Source organism: Lactuca virosa, chromosome 8 (genome assembly GCF_052849685.1).
Source record: "Lactuca virosa cultivar CGN04683 chromosome 8, Lactuca_virosa_CGN04683_v6, whole genome shotgun sequence".
Lineage (NCBI taxonomy): Eukaryota > Viridiplantae > Streptophyta > Magnoliopsida > Asterales > Asteraceae > Lactuca > Lactuca virosa.
In genome coordinates this window covers 101,931,697-101,946,974 of record NC_136433.1, presented here as the reverse complement: position 1 = coordinate 101,946,974, position 15,278 = coordinate 101,931,697, and the positions used below count along the sequence as shown (strand labels likewise).

The 15,278-nt window shown below is 33.7% G+C and overlaps 1 protein-coding gene across 1 annotated transcript; it reads right to left on the bottom strand.

The window, feature by feature from the left end:
- Positions 1-4,071: 4,071 nt before the first annotated feature.
- On the bottom strand, positions 4,072-5,905 carry LOC145132079 (putative indole-3-pyruvate monooxygenase YUCCA5). The gene is made up of 3 exons (XM_079066732.1): positions 5,134-5,905; positions 4,653-5,024; positions 4,072-4,559 (listed from the first exon to the last, which is right to left on the bottom strand). Exons 1-3 carry the CDS (start codon positions 5,794-5,796, stop codon positions 4,335-4,337), a joined length of 1,260 nt encoding a protein of 419 aa, XP_078922858.1. The 5' UTR covers positions 5,797-5,905; the 3' UTR covers positions 4,072-4,334.
- Between the last annotated feature and the right edge of the window lie 9,373 nt (positions 5,906-15,278).

The window sequence follows — 15,278 nt, the reverse complement described above, 5'->3', positions numbered from 1 at the left end:
TACGAGTTCAGGCGATGTAGTAACTACGTATTCATACGATGATACTCTAACCCTTACCGGATATGTATTTGGGGAGTAATACCCGAATCAGTAATGTCTATGCAATGTAGGCGAAGATCCTTAGGAAGAGTCCTTAAGAACAAACATATAAGGAAATGTGATGTAAGGCGATGAAAGGTAAATACGATGTAGGAGATGACCCTTAGGATAAATCTTTAGGGAAGAATAAATAAAGAAAATGGGAATAGGTAATCGGGTTAATTGTTTGACATGAAATATGTGAAGAAACAAATTAACTATATTATTGTGGGTTGAAAACATTAAGTACTCACCAGCTTTCCCAACCTGACCCACTAAGTTTATTGTATCACAGGTAGCGACATTAAAGATACATTCTGCTGAGGGATTCAAGGAGATGTAGATCATTAGTGTAAATTAATGTAAGGTCTGTTTATGCTTATGTTTCTGTATTGACGATAACCTAAATGTTTTAATATAAATAAAATACACTTCTTCGGAAATGTTTTGATAATATCATTACAATGTTTCCTGGGAACAAATTCCGTAATGTTATTCCTCAAAAAGGATACTCTGATTTTTAAATAAGCATAAACAAATCGGTCTTTTCTGGCCATGAATTTGGGGATGTCACACCATCGTATGTTGATGTGTATGGTATAGGGTGTTTTAGGGAACTCACTAAGCTTCGTTCTTACGATTTCCAGTTTATGTTTCAAGTACTTCCGCATCGAAGGGGAAGAGCTCTAGATGATCGTGTTGCACACACCACACCTTCCGTTTATTTGACTCTCATGTATTGAGATGATTGATTGATATACTCTGATTGTCTTTTATGGTTTTATGAAAATGTTTTGGATGATGATTTTATTATTATTAAAATAAAGTTTTTTGTCTTAAATTTTGGGACGTTATATTTTATTTGGTAAGTGTCCAGCATGCATATATATATATATATATATATATATATATATATATATATATATATATATATATATATATATATATATTGCATTACATGAAAGTTATTTTTGGAAACATGTTTTCATTATTTGAATTTTTTTTGCTTTAAGAATATTTTTATATCATTATGTGCATTCACTTAAGATGGGAGACAATGGGAGCCATTAACAATATCCATACGGTATTTAACAAAGATGGAGTAATTAGATTTCCAGATAATCATGACTATACACTAGATGTTATCCACCCATTGTGTGTGTCTGATGGGATGGTTCACAAGATGTCTAATCGAATAAAATGTGTGTGATATGGTGTATTGAGTACAATGCATATATTACACAGTGTGAATCTGTATTATATTAGTCCAAAGTTGAACCATCACTGTGAGCTTGAACTTTTGAGATTGACTTGGGAATGTGATATATTCATATTGCATTATTATTATTTGTTGATTAAATCATCCCATTATGATTTGTTAAATTATTGGATATCCTTTGATCTTATTTTGCTAACCATTGTTAGCATTTGATTATATTGGAACTTGACTCCGAATTATAGTTTATTAAACCTTTTTAATTTGGATTATGGGTTAATAAATCCTTTGATTTTGGATTATAGATTAATAAACCCTTTTGACTTTTATATCATGGGTTATTAAACCTTTTGACTTTGGCTTTGGGTCTATAGCACCCTTATTCGAGATTTTTGGAACCTTTTAAAGTTTTGTTGATTTTAATTTGATTTTGGATGTTTGGCTTGAGTCTAATGATTGCCATCATTTTGTTGCTCTAAATGAATCAAGCTTTGACATTCTCACTAGGCATTCCATTAACTATCTTTTGAGTTGTGCTCAGTTGAAGATTAGCGAAGAAGATAGAGAATGCGATGAAATTTAAAAGGCGACAATGTTATAATGGTTTATTTGAACTATGTTTTGTTATTAATTGATGCTACCTTGCTATTTTGGAACTTATTAACTTGTTTAAACTATGAGATCATATTTTTCCGCACTTTTGAAATAAAAAACTATTTGGGATTTAAAATTAAATGATTTTATAAGTATTTTTAAAGTATCCTAGCAATGGGTGTTCTACTTTGATCCTTGAAAACTTACCATCGAGGAAGCTAACAATTAAGTCAAATTGGATGTACATGATCACATACAAACATAATGGAGAGATAGAGTAATGTAAGGCTCATTTAGTCGCTAAAGGATTCATAAAATGGAGGCATCATCCATGAGATCTTTTCACTAGTTGCCTAACTTGTTACTGTCAGAAGCTTGCTTGTCGTGGATACTAAGAAGAGCTGGAACATCCAACACTTAGACATGAATAACGTCTTCTTTCATTGAGATATTGTAAAAGAACTTTTTATGAAGATTCCATAAGGTTTCTCAAAGGAAGGATACACCAAAGTATGGTGCCTAAGAAATTTACTATATGGTGTACGACAAGCATCTCAAAACTGATACAAAAGTCCACACTTGCACTCCTTGATTTTGGTTTCAAATAGTCAAAGACGGACCATTCCCTTTTCATATATTGAAAGGTTTTGATTTATGTTGCAATTATTATTTATATTGATGATGTCATCGTAATGGGGAGCGACGACACCAAAAATAGAGTAAGTCAGAGCACATCTACAAGAACACTTCAACATAAAGGATATGGGGCATGTAAAGTATTTTTTAGGAATTAAAGTTGTACGTACTTTTGATAGACTAGTATTAAGCTAAAACAAGTATACAGTAGACATTGCCTCAAATATTAGACAACAAGGTTGTTGACCAAGTCATTTTTCATTTTACCATGGAACAAAATCTACACCTTGCCCACCTATTGATTCTTCACAATATCATCGTTTAGTACCTATTATACATGTAGGTGATCGCACATGACATTGTCTATGTCGTAAATATGCAATTGTCTATGTCATAAATATGCTAAGCCAATTTGTGTCGGACCTACCTCAAATGCATATAGATGCATCCATATGAGTGATGCATGCGTTATTTGAAAGCTACACCTAAACAAGGAATCTTACTTCTCATAAGTGGGCGTTTGACATAGCAACACATTGCAATGTAGATTGGACGGGTTGCAACTTCACGAGACTTTCCCACACGAGTGTCTTGATCATGCTAAGAGGAGTTGTGATATCCTAGTAGACTAAAAACAATTTGTAATCTCCCGAACCTCAACCCATATTAAATATGGAGCCATTGACACCACAGTAAGCGAGGTCCTATGGTTGTGATGACTGCTACGTAATCTCGATGCCAAACCCGCTGAGTCTACACCCTTTTATGCGACAATCAAGCAACGTTACACATCGTCAATAATCTTGTCTTTCATGATCGAACCAAACACGTTGAAATGGACTGTCATTTCGTGTGGAAACGAATTTAATATAATGAAATCAATACTTTGGCTATTATCACGACAAACCAGTGGCCAACATCTTTACCAGTGCACCTCGCACAAAGCACTTTCATTTTCTAGCGGGTAGGTTGGACATTCGTAACTTTCATGCTCGAGCTTGAAGGGAGTAATGGTAACCATATCTTTCTCTTTTACGTCCTTATCCTATTATATTTTATCCGTGTATATCATCTCCTTAATTGTAGGACCATTCTCTTGTAATTTCATGTATATATTCCGTGTATTATCACTAAAGATCACATAGCTTGAAAGCTTTTAACTTGTACATTTTGAAATCATTTCCATTTTGTTAGCCTTTCTATTTCAGTGAATCCAAAAACCTTAATTTAAGGGTGTACATAAACTCATAAAGCTTTGTTACCTTACGTCTTGGAAATCCATTTTCACTATAATTGATCAATGAGAGATCGATATATCTTTTTACAAACTATATAAAACATTCAAAATATAAGTGCAATGCTAAGTTATACCTTGTGCAGTAACGATTGTACATTGCTGATTTTTTTTGTTGGAAATTTGAATTCAAAGGTTGTAAAAATCACCCATCATCTCCCCATAAATGATCAAACTATTTGTTTTCGAGTCTGTGTTACAAAAGTTGCAAGTATTCGTGACAGAACCTCATCAACATGTGGAAAAAAGTATAAAGTACTAAAGAAGCATTTTAATTACCAACATTTCCTTACATATTAAAAAAAGAAGTAAATTACAAAATTAGCCTCATCATCCTAAGTATACAAAATGCCCATAAAATTTTCTACCTTTTTTTTTAATCTTTTTTTTGGGGCTTTATGGTGAGGGCTGCTGCTCTTCTATTCTATCTCTTTCCTTCTTGTTTTTACATATACATATATTTTTTACACCCCACAGTTAAATATTAGTTTTTCTAAATATTTATGTTAGATAAAATTAGAAGGTTGAGATGCATCTTCTATGCGTAGGAACTTTCAATTTTTTCTGATTTAATTCCTCCTTCCATACTTTCCCAATATCTTGAGAAATTTTCATGGCGTCAGCAGATGCACCAGCAAGCCCTCTTCTTGTGAATCCTGCTGCATATAATCCACACTTTCCCTTCCACCCGTTTGGAAATGGTGTCTTTGGGAAGCCATTTTTGGCAAAGAACTCGGTTTCCTGCTCATAAAAAAAGTCAAAATTCGATTAGTCAAACCGAAAGATTCAATCTTTTTGCGAAACAACAGAGCAGAAATGGAAGCATTTGCTCACCTGAAGCCAGTAGGGAACATTGCTACAATACCCAGTTGCTAAAACAACTGAATCGATATCAAGGGTGTCGCCATTAACGAGCTCAACGGAGGTGCAGTTAAATCTTTTGACTCCAGGAACGACGGTGATCTCGCCTGCTCGGATTTTCTCAAGTGCACCGATGTCGAGAACTGGGGTTTTTCCATGGTGGTTTTTCAGTTCTAATGGACCTAAAGATGGTCTCTTTATGCCGTAATTTTCTATGTTTCCGAGAATGAACCATGCCAGGATTAGCAGAAGCTTATCAACCAGCCATAGAGGTAGCCATTTCATCAGCATCATGGCTATATCGAATGTCGATTTTCCCATCATTTCTCGAGGCAAAACATGAACCTGTAAAGAAATTAGAAGAATTAGATGGTTAATTTTAATTGTTATTGATTTTCTTGAAAATATATTCCATCTTTTTTATGGGTTTTAAAGATTTTTCAAGATTACTTACCGAGCTTCGAACCACCATGGATGGCTTGGCATTGTGATTTGAAAGGTCTAGAGAAACCTCCATGCCGGAATTTCCACACCCGACGACCAATACTTTCTTTCCGTCATATTTCTCGCCGGACTTGTAATCTTTTGCATGAATGACTTCACCGGAGAAATCTTGTAGTCCATCAATTTCCGGCACTACCCCTTCTGCATTTTCTCCGGAAGCCACCACAAGCATCTGGCAGATATACTCAGTCTCGGAGAGGTTCGACCCGTTTGTCGAAATGGTCACGACCCGCCAGAGATGGCAGGCTTCATCGTACTTAGCAGACTGCACACACTCATTGAATTGCGGTTTGATGTCAAATTTCTCAACATAGTTCTCAAGATAGGTGATGAATTGTCTCTTGGTTGGGTACTCAGGGTATTCCTCGGGAAAGGGTAGTTTCGGAAGCTGGCAGAATTTTTTCGGGAGGTGTAGTTTTAGGCGATCATAGGTACGTTTTTGCCATAAAGAGGCAATGCAGTCGGATCTTTCAATGACCACAAAGGGAATGCCTTGTTCCCGGAGGCAAGCTGATACGGCTAGCCCTGATGGCCCGGCCCCTACTATAACAGGGCCGTTCACCCACACACATCGACGACCACAGAAGTCGTTTTGACCCGAAAAGCTAAACATTTTCTTGAAAGTTTCTTTTGGGATACAAGGTAAGATTTTGAAGTTTTATTAGGAATGATCACAAGAGGAGTAGTTTTTGTATGTTTGGAAGTTGGAAGTGAAGATGAGATGATTGTTGTTGGAATGAAATAGGAGGTGAAGGAGAAGATGTTTATATAAGGGGCGGGGGATGAAAGATGAGGTATGGGTAGAGGTCAATTAATGCACTTTGAAAGGTCATTTTCAAATCATAAGCCAATTTTTATATTGAGATTTATCACAATAATAATTATAATCAAAGTTTATATTAAATTATGTTTGCAATCATATGATCGATATATCATAGTGGTATTAGATTTAATTGGATCTTATGGGGTTTAATTAATTGTTTATTTTAATGCTTCCAATGTGGCTATGTGAGTGTATGTGGTTTATTTACAAATTTTATGTGAAAGACAGTTGTGGGCGGGTAAAATAAGGTATTTTTGGTGTTGGTCTAGTTGGGCTCGACTAATGTGAAACTATTTATTTATTTGTGTTTTATAAATGTGACAATCTGATTTTATAATTTTGTGTTTTATAAATGTCACATATAATTTTATGATTTAGTGTTTTATAAATGTCACTTATTTAACCTGTTATAAATAAAATATAATATGAATCAACCAATTAATGACCGAAACAGTCAAGATAGTTACTTTTATGTGAGTTTTAGTGCCCAACATTGTTGGAATAACAAAAGGAATATTGCTGGGTAGTAAATGATAACGTACAAAGCTTTTTTAAATGATATTTGATCATTGCAGAATAAGTAAATTTACATTAAAATTTTATAAGAAATCAAATATCCTCCTATCTAATTTACATTAAAATTTTATAAGAAATCAAATATTCTCCTATCTTTTGTTTCTATTAATCTTTATATTTATTTGGCTAAGGTAAATCTATCCTAATAATCTATCATAATAAATAAAAATCATTTTAATACATGTCACTTCCTCAACACTTTTGTTATATGTCATTTTATGGGTATTTTAAATTAATTTTTGTCCAAGATGTTATTTTTTGGTTTTTCCATTTTATTAAATTTCACATAATATTTAAATGTAATAATTTACAATAAATATAATAATAAATGAATATCAGCTTCATTAATGAATTACCTTCTAGTTTCAAAATTTATAAATTAAAGTCACATTAATTTCCTTTGTTTATCTAAATTATTTATTTATATTTTAAAGAGAAAAAAACACTTCAATTTTAAGAAAAAACATCATAAATGGTCCCTATGGTTTCCCAAAATTTGAAGTTTAGTACTTGTGGTTTAGAAACGTCATAGCTGGTCCCTGTGCTTTCAAACCTTTTGACAGTTGGTCCTTATCCCTCACACCGTTAGAACCCCACCGTTCACTCTTATTTCATTAAAATAATATAAGGGCAAATTGGTCTTTTCACGTGTGCCCTCTTCTTTATTGAGGGAAATGATTATGCTACTGTAATCTTCACGTCAACTCCCAAACAATCTTCATCTCCCAAGAGTACAGTGACTTCATCTTCAGCAAATCACTCTCATCCAAGACACGAAATAGGGGTTTAGGGTTTACACAGCAGTAAAGGACAATGGTTCTCTCAATATGGTGTTTACGTGAAAAAAATGCGTGCTTGAAGGACTTGCAATCGAGATACGGTAAGATTTTTCAAAAAAAAAAAAAACTTCAGTTTTTGTTTTCCTTGAATGTATTCATGAAGATAAATCATCTTCTTTACCCTGTCTATTTTTGTGTTTGCGGAGGGATATGATAACTATTTCACGTTGAAGATACATTATAGTGGTGTCTTCACCAAGTCACCTAGAAGGAAATACGTCGATGGTACTGTATCATATGTAGATGACGTTGACACTAATTTATTTGCAGTCCATGAGCTCGATGACATGGTTCGAGAAATAGGGTACAAAGGTGAACAAACCCTTTACTACCACTTTTGTATCCCTGAATTTCCATTAGACTACGAGTTATTGCCTTTAGGTAATGACCAAGATGTACTTAAATTGGTTTCGTATGTCCCTAAACACAAACTTGTAAAGGTGTATATTGAAATCGGTCAGACTAGGGTACTTACTTATTTTAAGTCTCCTTCCAAAGTTGTTATTGAGGAATTGGAACCTCAGAGTGTGTCACCAGAACTTAATAGAAAAAAACATTATAGAAGAGAAGTATGATCGTGTAGTACAAAGCTTGATTTAAACCATCCTGACAACCATGTTGTTGACTAGTCACAGGTAATAGATATGGATGAAAGTCAGGATCATTCAAAGACTATTGTTCCATATGTTATGTCATAAGTTAGCCAACAAAGTAATGTCATTGATGTGAATGAAGGAGTGATCATGGGCCACATAGAAGAAGTGTGTAAGGGTAATTTAGTCAATCATGCAGAGGAACCAATTTATGAAGATATTGGTGGAGAACAAAGTGTAAGACTTGATGAATTTGAAGCATTTACAAAGGATTATTTAAATTATGTTGACTTTGATGTTGAGTACGGTGTACCAAATGGTGAAGACAATCAAGTAGAAATGGAAATTCTAGAGGGCATGTTAAGTGATGATAGTGGAGATGCTTTCTATAGTCAGAATGGAGATGGTTCTGATTATAGTGGAGATGATTCTAATGATAGTGACTACATTGTACATGGTTCTAACTTGCGATTTGATGTGGATGTATACATGAGTGAATTCTAAAGTGTTGTGGATGTAGATGAACATGGAGTTTTAAACAAGCAAACCGAAACTGTAGGGAATGACATAGTTCATGAAGATTTGGAAGTTATTCAAAGTGATGATTATCAGTATGCAGGATTTTATGAAGATGAAAGGACAACAATGCTTAAGGAGATGAGTAGGTCAACTCCATGCTCACATGGGGAGATCTATTTAAAACAGTATAGGGTGGGGCAGTGTTTCAAAACAAAGAAGGAAGTTGTGGATTACATGCATTCACATACTGTAAATACAAGAGGTCCCTATACTTAGCAAAAAATGATAAAATCAGGATGAGGGTCAAATGTGGAGGTGTTGTGGGCCAATCTACTGAAACAGTTGAATGTGGTGGGCTATCAACTAGAAGTAAGGTAAAGTGCAAGGGCAAAAATGTGATTAGTAAAAAAGGAAAATGTCCTTGGGCAGTCCAAATCTCGAGGGAAGGGAGGCATTGGTGAAGTTGGACCAAAGGGGAAGACATGGGGAAAGGGGAAGACACAGGCAAAGGGGAAGACACAATGAAAAGGAAAGGGGGTTGGAAATTCTGTTAAATAGTTAGTTGGATGTTTGGGTAGTTAGGTCTTTTGAAACTTAAATTATCGTTTGGTTGTTTAAATTATGGTAATTAGGTCTTTTGTAATGTTTATATGGGTTAAGACCTTCCATCAGTAAGTATGTTGAAACTAAGTCTCATGTTTAAACTTTGGTATGTAATGGTTTTATCAACAGTTTGCTTATGAATTACCCTCTCCAAACCTTTCTAAAAAAGAAGCATGTATAACAATGTACATTTGAAATATCATTCCTAACCATTTGCAAGATGCAATTATAACAATGTATATACGAAAATGCACATCAAAACTATTGATTTATAACAAAATACATTACATTAAACTTCCATTGACTTAATGTGTTACATTTCATACAACAAAATGAAACCAAAAATCCCCATTCCATCACAATCCAAACCCCCTGAACTAGTTAGATGCGTACAAAAGAAACCAAAAAACCCCCATCCTATTACCAGCCAGATCCTTCAACCACCTTACTGGTTAAAATAAAACCAAAAAAAACATCCATGAACATAACAACATCAGCTGGTAGTTTCACAGTTCTGCACTTGTAATCGCAACCCTCTCTTCCAATCGATTCATTGATCTTCTAAAACTTGGAATCACCACCAATGCCTTAGCACACATCGGAGGGCCAACCCACCTTACGAACCCACATCTTGAACAATTCAAAATATGCCTTCCGGGGTTACGATCCGTCCATGAGGTCACCTTCGTTGTTTCGATTCCACATCTACAAATCGCCATCTTCGACACTTGCATAAGAGTTTTGCAATTGGATGCACAATAGAGTGAGAGTAGACGAGGGTGGGTGCGAGAAGGGTTTTCAAAATGATCAGACATGCATTTGGTTATAAAGAAGAGGGCACACGTGAAAAGACCAATTTGCCCTTGTATTATTTTAATGAAATAAGAGTTAACGGTGGGGTTCTAATGGTGTGAGAGATAAAGACCAACTGTCAAAAGTTTTGAAAGCACAGGGACCAGCTATGACGTTTCTAAACCACAAGTAATAAACTTCAGATTTTGGGAAACCACAGGGACCATTTATGATGTTTTTTCCAATTTTAATAATTCAATATTTTTCTTAATTTTCTTATAAATTTAAATTTCTCATATATTTAGACTTTTATATTTAACTTTCTTTTAAATAAACTCATATAATACATGAGCCTCATAACTAGTGTCAAAATGAAGAAAAAAATATTAAATGAAAGAATTAGTGGATTCTACGTGTCATTGTTTTATATGAGTATGATTATAAGTATGAATAAAAACTAAGAGAATATTTAATTTTTCAAAATTTAAACCTTCAACGCAATATAAATTGAAAATTAAATATAATTTTTTGATTATATATATCTTCCTATTTAAATAAAAAAACTACATGTTCAATCTATTAATTATCTTTTTTTTTTCGTAACTTACTTTAATCTATTGAGTAGAAAAATAAGTTTGAACAAAAGATAGAAATATATTTTATTTTTCATATAATATTTAGGCCATTGGGTATATTCATCACATTGTCACATGAAAAGTATTAGCACTGCCACCACACTACTTTGATATATAAACCATTCCACATCATTAAAGTATTTTACTTTTAAAATTTTTATTAAACTAAATAATATTTAATTTTAATTATATAACACATAAACTTGAAATTAAAATTCAAATGATCTGAAAATTGCATAAATAAAAATAAAAGCTACATAAAAGATATAATTCAAACATAAAATTACTAAATGTCATCGTCAACGTCGTTTTGGTATAATTGCTCATTTAGGACTTGTTGAAGATATTGGCAGGTTTCACGAGATTGAATTTCCAGAACTCTCTCCATGTATTCATTGGTATTAGGATTAAATTTTTGCAACAAATTAACTTCACCGACCTCATCATACGTGCAAATCACACACTACATTGTTCAAGCGTTTTGATGAACACAATGAAGATCAAATATGGGTTTGTTCTTCAAATATAGGCTTAACAACACACACATGAACTTGAATATAAAATCAGATTTGAAGTGAAGGTTGAAGATCGAAGAACATAATAACCAAGAACATGAAATTGTTTTTCAAAACCAAATCCAAAAGATTAACACACGAACCATGAACAAGAAATTGTATTCGGACTTGATTTGTACTCAAGAACACAACTAAGATTTCACGAATTAAAAGGGTTTTTATGATGTTAATCATAAACCCATTAAAGCAGAGAGAGAGATATGGGTCCTCTTATTTTATAAATTTTAAATAGATAAATAAGTATTAGATTTATAAAGATGAAAGAAAGATAGAAAATAAATACCCAATGGTATTAAAGTCATTTCAGTTTACCGAGAGACCAAATTCACATTAAAACTAGCTCAAGAGGACCATGAAACCAAAAAAGTCGAGTTTGGACTAAATCTTAGAAAAAATGCATACCAAAGCGACTATTTTTGCATTCTCTCTCTATATATATATATATATATATATATATATATATATATATATATATATATATATATATATAAAAGCAGAGTATGTATAACAATTTTGATTTTTTTAAGTAGTCCTTCGAAAGCATAGCAAAACACTCCTTAATTTTCATTGGTCATCGAGTTCCATGGTAAATAGCATGATAGACCACGGCCCTTGCACGGAAGATGGTGTATACGACCATGATTACCTTGCCACCTGACCATGAATGCTTCTAGTAACGAGCATGCCTTTCAGCCTTATGATCGTTAGACTCTGGTCGGTGTGGGCAACGCCCACCAGCGTTATTGTGACCTGGCCATCGAGATAACGTTGTTGCAAGCCTGGAACACCGCCCCGCCTCGGCATTACTAGCCATTAGGTATTATGTTATGATGTGTTGCTGTGGTAACGAAAGGAAACGACTGTTTTACTCTCTTCTCCCTCTCTCAAGACGATGTTTTCATGGACAATCACCACCATCTTTTTACCGTTTTCAAGGCGTTTTCCGGTGCAATGTCCCAAAAACGCAAGCGGACGTTGCCCACACCTTACAGCCTTATATACATATGACTTTGTAAATATCGTCTACTCTTATGATCTTCATCTGAATTGGAATTTAATGCAATGCAATGAATTCACAGAAATCAATCAAGAGCCTCTAGTTGGCCCGTGTCAACATCGAATGTAAGAACATATTAAATCATTTACCAGTTTAGTTTCTTCTATTTATTAAGCGATAATATGATATTTTCCGGCTTTATTTTCAAATACTATCAACGGACACCAATTTTATTCTCGTTCTCAAATTCAGCAGTGGTTTTAATCTACTATAAAATGGTTATCTTTGTGGGTTGATACATCTGTCATAAACATACCGATCAATATTAAATTGTGTTTGTATTATATGAATATTAAATTTTGTTGTTGTATGGAGCTATGGATAGATAAGACATATATAATAACACTGACACTTGAAAAGGAAATAACCAGGGGAGCAAGTAGAATGAAAGAAAGCCCAAAGCGACGTGCCATTCTGGTATGTAAGTGGGCCCGGCGTATCTACGTGGCGGTATCTAATTTCCTACATGGCAATAAGGGGAGCTGCTGACTGGATGCCGACAGTGTGTTCACATGGACTAGGCGTTACCAGGCTGGACCCCCGATAGCCCTCTTCACGCTGACCCTCGAGCCCCTTAACCCTCACCATATTTAACATAGACTAATGATTTATTTTCGTATACATGGACCATGGTATATGTCTTTATCAATTTATATAATAAAATAATGATTATTTATTATTCCAACATGCAACTTTCGAATTAATAAACAAGCTCGATGATTATTTACACATTGTTTTCTAGGTAGATATTAATCCAGGTTAATCATTATTTTTCATCTTAACAAGTTAGTGGTGTTTAAAAAGTGTATCTTTATTTAAATTTCATGCACAATAGCTTAACTTTTTCTAGACTTACGATTTTGGCTACAGCCGCTATCTACAACACACGATGATTAAGAGAAACTAAAGTAGTAATTAATAACTTCACAAAGTGTCCTTTTCGGTAGCTTCATGGAAGACTTAGATAGAATCAATGAGCTTGCACTATATATCTTAATTAATTATTCATCATACCTTGAAGAACTAGCAACGGATGTGAACTCCCAATCACTTTTCCACGTTGATAATGATGGTTAATTAAAGTACAAAATAGATTAAACTAGGGCTTTTTGAAATCTTTTAGGGCTCTTATTTGTATGCAGTTAGTCCTACTTAATATTGATTAAACAATTCATAAAGTGATTTGATTAAGTTGTATCTTTTTGAGTTGGATGAATGATGGGAAGAAGAGGGGAAGCATGTGAAACCAGACTTTATTTTCCCCACAAATTCTCTCCTTTCAAGAAAAGGCTTGGAGCTACCAAGTTTGGCTTTTTCTAGGGTTTAAATATATACATTATATTATATATCTTATAAATACTACTATCGAAATGAATATATTATCAGGTTGGGATATTTAAAGATGTAACAAAAAGGCTTATGTGTATGTTTTGGTAGGCTGTAACAAGGGTGTGAAAGGAAAACACCATTACCGATGAATGAAAGCATGTTTGATTAGGATAATGAAAGGAATAAGGGCTTTTATATATATATATATATATATATATATATATATATATATATATATATATATATATATATATATATTTTATTTTTTTATTTTATTCATTCGGAGATGAAACTAATAACAAATTATGTCTTTAACCTTTATCCTTGTTAATTGTTAATGTAGATAACATCTTTTGTAGTTTACTCTTACGCCACTCCGAGTGGCTTCAGCAATGGGCTCGGTTAGCTCGGTAAACATCAGACCGAGCCCTCGAGAACTCGGCTAAAACTTACCGATGAGAGAAGGTATTAGGTTTGGGTATTATTTTGGGCAAGAGCAATGTTTTAAAAACCGGGTTGAACCGGCCGGTCCAACCGGTTGGACCGGGAACAGGGAGAAGGAGCGGTTCAACCATCACTGGTTTTACATTGATTTCTGAACCGGATTGAACCGGCCGGTTTTTAGAAAAACCCGGTTGAACCGGTCAAAATAAACCGGTTGAACCGGTTAAACCGAATAAAAACACATGAAAAAGAATCATTTACATAATAAACTTTGGTGATTTTTTTTTCAAATCTATTTAGTTTTTCTAAATAAAAACATATGATAAATGTTATAAAGTTTTTTGATGTGTTTGTATTCATCTAAAACTATATTTCGTTTCGGTATTATACTTTATTTTCTTTTTGACGTATATGGATTGATGTAAAACACTAAAGCCTCGTTTGTTTTTCTACAAAAGTACTTTTTGAGCATTTTTTCCTTCTGGCGGGTAGACATTTCGCAAATGCACGTCTTCTTCCGCAAACTTGGAAAAAGACAAAAGACATTTAACCACTTCCAAAACAAACGACACCTAAAACTTATGGTTATGTGTTAATTTAATGTATTTGGATTCATCTATAACGTATTTTTATGTGTATTTTTAATGTTTGAACTGATAAATATCAAATTCATATTTTATATATCTATGTATATGTAGGAAAATAGAAAAAAACATGAAAACTATAGAAACCGGTTCACCCGGCGGTCGAACCGGTTAAACCGGTTGAACCGTAAACCGGTCACCATACCGGTTCAACTAAAAAACCGGTTTTTAAAACATTTGGCAAGAGGTAACCATAAACTTGCTATAAGGCTGTGTACGCTTCTTCACAAGGAAGAAGACAATCAGATTTGCAACTTTGGCAGACCTGGTCCCTGCCAATTTGTCTAATAACAGATCCTATCCAAAAGTTGAAATATCGAAATTGACTTTAGGAAATTGCACAATAACCCTATGAACTTATAAAACCAATTTATATTAAATAAATCGATTTATTTTTTAATTATTATTATTAATATTATTATTATTATTATATTAGAAAACCTACAAAACTTGGTCTTAGATTATCTTTTATATTAATTAATTTTAAAAAAAAAACTATCATGAAAAATGTGGCAACCACGCCATGTAAATGAAAAAAATTGACTAAAGTGTGACCAAGCTGACGTGGCGCCTACGTGGACTATGACAAGTGTGACACCACTCCCACCGGTCTTATTTATATATGTTAAACAATACTAACATTGTTTCTTTGCCTTTATCGAGAGC